The sequence below is a fragment of the Hyperolius riggenbachi genome, chromosome 5, assembly GCF_040937935.1.
Source record: "Hyperolius riggenbachi isolate aHypRig1 chromosome 5, aHypRig1.pri, whole genome shotgun sequence".
In the NCBI taxonomy this organism is placed as follows: domain Eukaryota; kingdom Metazoa; phylum Chordata; class Amphibia; order Anura; family Hyperoliidae; genus Hyperolius; species Hyperolius riggenbachi.
Window position 1 is genome coordinate 20,081,682 of NC_090650.1, and position 8,059 is coordinate 20,089,740.

The 8,059-nt window shown below is 50.3% G+C and overlaps 1 protein-coding gene across 1 annotated transcript; it reads left to right on the forward strand.

Annotated features, from left to right (window-relative positions):
* The first annotated feature begins 653 nt into the window (after window positions 1-653).
* On the forward strand, window positions 654-8,059 carry IBA57 (iron-sulfur cluster assembly factor IBA57). The gene is made up of 3 exons (XM_068238525.1): window positions 654-918; window positions 5,380-5,720; window positions 7,633-8,059. The coding sequence occupies exons 1-3, from the start codon at window positions 689-691 to the stop codon at window positions 8,022-8,024; spliced, it is 963 nt and encodes a 320-aa protein (XP_068094626.1). The 5' UTR covers window positions 654-688; the 3' UTR covers window positions 8,025-8,059.

Genomic DNA, 8,059 nt, shown 5'->3' on the forward strand with positions numbered 1-8,059 from the left:
GTAAGTCCTCCCCGCCCGCTGTCAGCCGCTGTGCCATCTAAGGGGACACATTAATTAGGAAGGGAGAGCCAGGAAAGGGAGCCCCAAGGTGAGGGAAGGGGGGGGGGGGGAGACTTCCCCCTTTCTCCGCCGCTTTGCTTCCAGCTCCCTTTCAATGGCTGCCTTCCTTCCTGCGCAAATAGTTAGTCCGCCCCTGCGTCTGACCCCCCAGCCAGCCGGGACTCTGGGGGGTCATAGCGGGATAGCGGGAGAGCCCTCCCAAATCGTGTCAGTCCCGACGAAAACGGGACGGTTGGGGACTATGCAATGCAGCAAGGTTCACAGACAGCAAAATGCCAAGAGTAGGTACTTTTCTTGTTTCTTGTGGGAGGGGTTTCACCACAATATCAGTCATACAGCGCCCCCTGATGGTCTGTTTGTGAAAGGGGGTATCAGCTACTGATTGGGATAAAGTTCAATTCTTGGTCTGAGTTTCTCTCTTTAAGATTTGGAAATTGCTAGCTGCTAGGTTAAACTTGAAATACAAAAAAAAGACGCGTGCAACACTCAACTACCTATTATTGAAAAGCATGCAAAAGCGCTCGTCCGCCTGCAGTACCGCACAGCCTCCACTAGATGCCGCGCCAGATCTGATGGCTGCGTCACGTGATAAAGCCACACGTTCACGTGACTAGAAGCTCTGCCAGGCATGGCGCGGCTTCTCTTCTCCCTCCTCAGCCGACCTTGGTTCCGGCGGCTGAGCGGCACCTGCTGCCCGCTTAGGGAACACCGGGGGCTGCTGAGGATCCGGGGCCCGAGCACGGCCACCTTCCTGCAGGGCCTCATCACTAACGACACGGAGTGCCTGCGCGACGGCGCGCTCTACGCTCACCTGTTGAACGTGCAGGGGCGGAGCTTGTATGACGTCATCCTGTACAGGTAAGCGCGCCAGGCTGTGGGCAGGAGCAGCGTGGCGGCCATCTTGACCCCTGGCAGTGTGCCCACAGTGGGGATAGTTAGTATTGTATCTGGGGGTGAGGAGTGTTCAGAGTAGGAAATAATTGTAGCAGCACGTCGGAAAATAATAATTTACTTCAGTGGGAAAGTTAGTCTGTGAAATGTACTTTTTGTGTGAGTAGTTTTAGTTGTTGTCAGAGGGGCTCAGATGTGCTGTGTGACAGTCAGATAACGTCTAGTGACATAGCATTTACTTTTCTAAACTGACATGTGACATGGGCGTATAGCCTGAAGGCTGCCATACACTTGTCCATTGCCACCAGACCAGCAGATAGATCCCTCCGTAATCGAATCTGATCAAAAAGGGATCTATTGGCTGCCTACACTGCAAACAGATTTTGAATCGGTTTCACAATGAAACCGATTCACAATCCGTGGAGCTGCCGCCTTCCCCCCCCCCCCCCCCCCCCCCCCTCATACATTACCTGATCCAGTCCCCCGGTCTCCACTGTTTCTTCTCCACTCTGCGCTCCAGGACTCCAGCTTAACTTTACTTCCTGCCGAGGGAAGTTTAAACAGTAGAGGGCGCTCTACTGTTTAAACTTCCTGTCCTGACAGGAAGAAGTGAAGCCAGCCGGAGCCCGGCGGAGAAGGAGCAGCGGGGACACGCGCCGGCGGAACAGGTAATGTATTGCCGCTAGCGTAGGTCATCGGACATTCGAACGCCGCTATCGATGCACTCCCAACCTGCCGGCGATCGAGTAAAATCTTCCGCATGGACAGATCGCCGGGAACGATCGATTTCGGACGGAAATCGATCGTTCGGTCAGCGTTTGAGCATCAATTTCACAGCAGATTCCATCACAGTGATTGAATCTGCTGTATGTCGGTGGGAAAATCGTTGTGTATGGCCCCTTTACATAATGAGCAGAGCAATTCATTGTATGTAATGTGACTTAAAGGGTCACTTAAAGTGGAATATAACCCTGCATTTCAACTTTGCTCTAAAACATTATTTACAGTATATTCTATGCAACCAGCATTTTTTTTTTACTAGACCAGCATTGGAAGGGTTACACAGAGCTTTAAAGTTCCTGGACAGAACTGCAGACGCATCCGAAGCTGACATAGATACATTTTGTTTACATAAATGTATCTAAGTGTGGCATGTGACTCATCTCTCTGACAAACCCCCGTTTAGCGGCGCGATAGCGGCGGTTTATGAATATAAGCACTGAAGCGAGATTTATTCTCGCTTCAGTGTCTCTTTACGGCTACAAAAAAATTAGTTTTACTCACCTGGGGCTTCCACCAGCCCCCTGCACCTGTCCGGTGCCCACGCAGTCTCGCTCGGATCCTCCTGTCCCTGCCAGCAGCCACTTCCGTTTTCGGAAACAGATGCTGACAGGCCGGGAATGCGAGTTATTCTTCGCGTTCCTGGCCGCAATAGAAGTATAGAGGGCGCTATTGCGGCCAGGAATGCGAAGAATCACTCGCACTCCCAGGCCTGTTGGTGAAAACGGAAGTTTCTGCCGGTGGGGCCAGGAGGATCGGAGCGAGACTGTGTGGGCACCGGACAGCTGCTAGGGGCTGGTGGAAGCGCCAGGTGAGTAACTTTTTATTTTTATTTTTTTTTGTAGCCTTAAGTGTCCCTTTAAAGGGATACTTAAAGGACACCCGAAGCAAAATAAACTAATGAAATAAACGATTGTATCTATCTCCCTTCTTTTAAAAATGACTTTTTAAGATATTCCACAGTCTTATTTTATGTCTAAATCTACTTTTTAATTTTTTATTGTTGTTTTTGCTCAATGCCACATAAATTGATGTATGCCAGAGCTAAAATCTATGAACGATTGACCCTTTTTATCTCTTTCCTGCTCTCCGAAGCCAATTTCTGCTAGGAAAGTGTTTCATAGTTGGAATTTCTTATCAGTGAGGGTCACACTGTAGTCACTTCCTGTCTGAGTCAGGACTGAGTCAGCCACTTATGCTGGGAATACACCATACAATTTTCTGTTATGCTGGGCATACACTATTCGTTTTTCACTTATCAATACAGCCGCTGATGGCTCAATTGATAATATCCGACAGGTCCGATGACCCGCCGGAGAGATTCCCTGCGGGCGGACAATAGCGAAGAATCGAGCGGAAGATAAAGAGCGCCCGCGGGGACGAGCGGGAATCGATCCGGCCGCCCACGTAGACGCGGCGGGAGTTGATCCGGCGGCTAATCGAGCCGCCGGATCGACTCGTCTATGTCCAGCATTAAGGTAGCCATACACTGGTCGATTTGCCATTAGATCGACCAGCTGACAGATCCCTATCTGATCGAATCTGATCAGAGATGGATCGTATGGCTGCCTTTACTGCAAACAGATTGTGAATCGATTTCAGCCTGAAACCGATCACAATCTGTGGAGCCGCCGCTGCCGCCTGTCCCCCCTCTGCGCATACATTACCTGACACTGGCTCCCGGGCGTCTTCTCCGCGCTGCACCCGCTCCATCCCGGCGCTTCCTGTGTCACTCCGTGACCAGGAAGTTTAAATAGAGCGCCCTCTATTTGAACTTCCTGGTCACTGCAGTGACAGGAAGCGCCGGGATGGAGAGGGTGCAGCGCGGAGAAGACGCCCAGGAGCCAGCGTCAGGTAATGTATACCTGATCGGATCGGCCGCCGCTAGCGACGCGCTCCCTACCCACGGGCGATCGAGGGTAATTTCCCGCACGGCGCGATCGACGGACCGATCCGATTTCGGGAGGAAAGCGGATCGGCGGGTGCGTTTAGCGCGAACGATTGGCAGCAGATTCAATCCCAGGATCGAATCTGCTGTCGAAACAGCCGCGAATCTGACCAGTGTATGGCCACCTTTAGATTTACCTGCCAGATAGATAAAGTTCAACATGTTGGAAATGTATCTATCTTACCATCTATCTGCTGAGCAATTAGGCAATGTTCTACTCAGCAGGAGATAACCAGAAGACAATGCATCAGAGATAATGACCAGTCTCTACAGAAAATAATCTAATTATGCATTCTAACAGAAATCTAACAGAAAATTGTATGGTGTATTCCCAGCATTACATACCTGATATTTAATTCTTTCAGGCAGAGAAAGAAAAAAGGAACACAGCCTAGTTATTTGTGTGTTAGGCACTGTAAATACACATGTCTATCTCATGTCACACGTCACTTTGAGTCTGTGTAAAAAAAAATATTTTTTAAAAAAACAAAATCAGTTTTACTCACCTCCGTTCCCCTTGGTCCACTCCATTGTGTCGTTGTCCCCCTCCAAAACATTGCCTGTTGCAGGCTACTGCGCATGGATGGCCCGGGCCGCAGACCTCCTCGATTTAGCTGTGTATGCGCGTTGGCCCGCAACTGGTATATCTATTTGAATTCTTCTGTCGCCATCTGTATACTTTTCTATTCATGTGTATGCTTCTGTCTACTTTTGTATTTTTCTGTCTTCATCTGTCTTTTTCTTTCTTTATCTGTGGTGTTCTGTTTTTCTATCGTCTTTGAAAGTCATTGCTGCTGGTGTTATAAAATGCAGATGGATTTATCCATGGGATGCCAGGTTTAGGCGCCCCGCCCTTTTGTAGCATTAACCACCCTGGCGTTCTATTAAGATCGCCAGGGCGGCTGCAGGAGGGTTTTTTTTTTAAATAAAAAAAAAAAAAACTATTTCATGCAGCCAACTGAAAGTTGGCTGTATGAAAGCCCACTAGAGGGCGCTCCGGAGGCGTTCTTCTAATCGCCTCCGGCGGCCAAAAGTAACACGGAAGGCCGCAATGAGCGGCCTTCCGTGTTTTGCTTACTTCGTCGCCATGGCGACGAGCGGAGTGACGTCATGGACGTCTGCCGCCTCCGATCCAGCCCTTAGCGCTGGCCGGAACTATTTGTTCCGGCTGCGCAGGGCTCAGGCGGCTGGGGGGACCCTCTTTCGCCGCTGCTCGCGGCGGATCGCCGCAGAGCGGCGGCGATCGGGCAGCACACGCGGCTGGCAAAGTGCCGGCTGCGTGTGCTGCTCTTTATTTCATCAAAATCGGCCCAGCAGGGCCTGAGCGGCACCCTCTGGCGGTAATGGACGAGCTGAGCTCGTCCATACCGCTAAGGTGGTTAAGGCTCGTACACACGTGTGACTGAAGTCAACGACGGGACCGTCTGCACCTCCCGCTGGGCGGGTTTTCAGCAGACAGTACAGCGTGTCTACAGTCTGTCGGTGGACTGATAAGGCTGTTTCTGAACGATCCGCCCGGTGGATAGTTCAGAAACAGCCTTATCAGTCCGCCGACAGACTGTACACACTCTGTACTGTCTGCTTAAAACCCGCCCAGCGGGAGGTGCCGACGGACCCGTCGTTGGCTTCAGTTACACGTGTGTACGAGCCTTTATCCTAAATGGGATAAAATGGGTGATAACGGCAGCTGTTTCTTGCAGGCTCTCTGGAGAAGAGGAAGGACAGTCGGACGTCCTCCTGGAGTGCGACCTCCAGGCCATGGAGCCCATCCAGAAGCACCTGAGGCTGTACAACATCCGGAAGAAAGTAGAGGTCACTCCCTGTCCAGAGTTGTCAGTGTGGGCGGTGCTTCCTGGTCAGAAACAGCTGGAGCCTCCGGCAGACAAAGTGCCGAGCCCCATGGTGGTGTGCAGCCCCGACCCACGGGTGCCGGTCATGGGATGGAGAGTGGTGGCCCCGACTGAGGAGATGGTCAGAGACCTGCTGCCTGACACACAGCTGGGAGACTACAGGGACTACTGCAAGCACAGATATCAGCACGGTACGTCAGTCCCTTCTAGGAGGACTTGAGAGATAGACAGCGGTACCTTGAAAATAAAACACAGAGGCAACAGAAGCCCAGATGGTGTAAGATCTTCCAGTAAGATTAAAATTGGCTAGTAAAGAGGGTACTCACGAGTAAGGATGGTCAATGAGTTATAAAAATTTTGAGTTGATGCAGCGTTATGCAAATTTTGTATGCAAATTTATGCAGCTAGAACATGACCCAATCAAAACCTGCTGAGGTAAAATTTGATTGGTCCATTTTCAAGCTGAATAAATTTGCATACAAAATTTGCTTAATCCTGCATCAACTCAAAATTATTTTCATTTCCTTGACCATCCTTTCTCACAAGATGAGGTTGCTATAAAATACCTTCTATACTCGCTTATAAGCCAAATTTTATCAACACAAAAAAAAATGGGCTGAAAAGTTAACCCTTCGGCTTATATGCGAGTCAGTGGAGCAAAACCGATGGTGGAGCAGGTTACTGGCAGAGGAGCGTAAGGAATGTGAACTAGTTATCCTGCTCTTGCCAGCTGGCTCCCTGCTGTGTCTGGGTCCCCCCATTCCCTACAACATGGTGTGCAGAGTGCGCTGCTCAAAACTACTTGTGGAGTGGAGCGTGCAAGCAACGAGTTAGTGGTGCAATGATCAGGGATTCTTCCTGTGTGGCAATCGCTGTCTCATATCTATGTTGCCATCTAGTGGTATCTTGAGACACAGCTCTATGATCCTTGGGGCACATCTGGCTACTGTGGAGGGGGCTATACTGGGGATAGGCTTATACACGAGTCAGTCACTTATTCCTGGTTTCTGAGGGAAAAGTGGGTACCTCGGCTTATATGCAGGTATATACAGTAACTGTCTTCCCCTCAGGTACAGGGATCACCACTGTACTTCAGTCGCTCTCTGCAAAAAACTGTCTGATTCCTGTCGGTTGACTGAAATTGGCAGGCAGGAGGGCCACCCTTCTTCGGAGGGTAATAAACACAATGGGAGACAAACGCAATGGCGCCCAGGAGGAAATAAGATGTTAAAATCCCTAAAAATAGAAATTAAGAGGTAACCTATCTCAAGGATGACATGGATAAAATGGTAAGAGAAGAAATGTATTTGCACTAAGGCAAAGCGTTTCGTGAGCATGTACAACTAACTTCATCAGCTCTCGAGTATCAGAGAAGCGCTCAATGCCAGGCTATTTTCTTTTTCGGCGCTGATACTTGGCCAGAGGAAGTTAGTTATACATGCTCACAAAACTCTTGGCCTTGGTGCAAATACATGTCTTCTCTTAACCTTTTATCCTTGTCATCCTTGAGATAAGCTACCTCTTATTTTCTATTTTTAAGGAATTTAACTCATTAAATTTCGTCCTGAGTGCCCCCCCCCCCCCCCCCCCTTCACTACCACCCCTTCTCCCTGATGCTAAAATGAGGGAAAGGTTGACTGTTTAAAGGAAGACGTAAGTCAAATTTAAAAAAACAATTTTAACTTACCCGCGGCTTCTTGCAGCCCCATGGAGTCATCCTGTGCCCATAACTTCAGTCCGACTCCCTTCAATAAGCAGCGACGACCCCCACAATGCCTGCCGATTCCCGCATGCGCAGAACGCTCCCAAAAAGGGGAGCACGGTGAGGAGGCGCGGGGGTCGCCGCTGCTTGCCGGAGGGACTCAGAGCAACTTTGTGGGCACAGGATGACTCAAGGGGGCTGCAAGAAGCCCCAGGTTAGTTAAAATAATTTTTTTAATTTTGACTTAAGATTTCCTTTAAGCCACTAACCTGTCCCCCTTCAGTCACATGTGTTGCACAGTGTTGTGTGCGTGTGTGGGGTTGCCCCTCCCCCGTCTCAGGAAACAGCTGTTGTAAATCCCCTTGTAGCAATTTTTGACTCTCCTCCTCTTGTTTTCACAGGAGTTCCTGAGGGGGTGAAGGACCTTCCTCCAGGCGTGGCTCTACCGCTGGAATCCAACTTGGTCTTCATGAACGGCATCAGCTTCTGCAAAGGATGTTACTTGGGCCAGGAGCTGACGGCCCGGACTCACCACACCGGAGTCATCCGCAAGCGTCTGGTGCCCGTTCAGCTCTCCTCCCCCTTACCCGCCGAGTCTGAGGGGGCCGAGATCGTCACAACATCGGGAAAATCAGCCGGTAAATTCCGAGCCGGGGTGGAGGACTCGGGTCTGGCACTTCTTAGGCTGGAACACATCGGAGCGGAACTTCAGATGAAACTAGGAGGCCGGGAGCCAATCGGTGTGAAGGCTTCTCTGCCAGACTGGTGGCCAAAGCCTGGAGACGGTGCTTGAGTACACCTCCCATCTCTGAACGTTAAAGAGACTCT

Coding starts and splice junctions, on each gene's coding strand:
- IBA57 (XM_068238525.1), top strand. CDS start 689: ATGGCGCGGCTTCTCTTCTCCCTCCTCAGCCGACCTTGGTTCCGGCGG. Junction 919..5,379: donor TATGACGTCATCCTGTACAG/GTAAGCGCGCCA, acceptor TGTTTCTTGCAG/GCTCTCTGGAGAAGAGGAAG. Junction 5,721..7,632: donor CAAGCACAGATATCAGCACG/GTACGTCAGTCC, acceptor TTGTTTTCACAG/GAGTTCCTGAGGGGGTGAAG.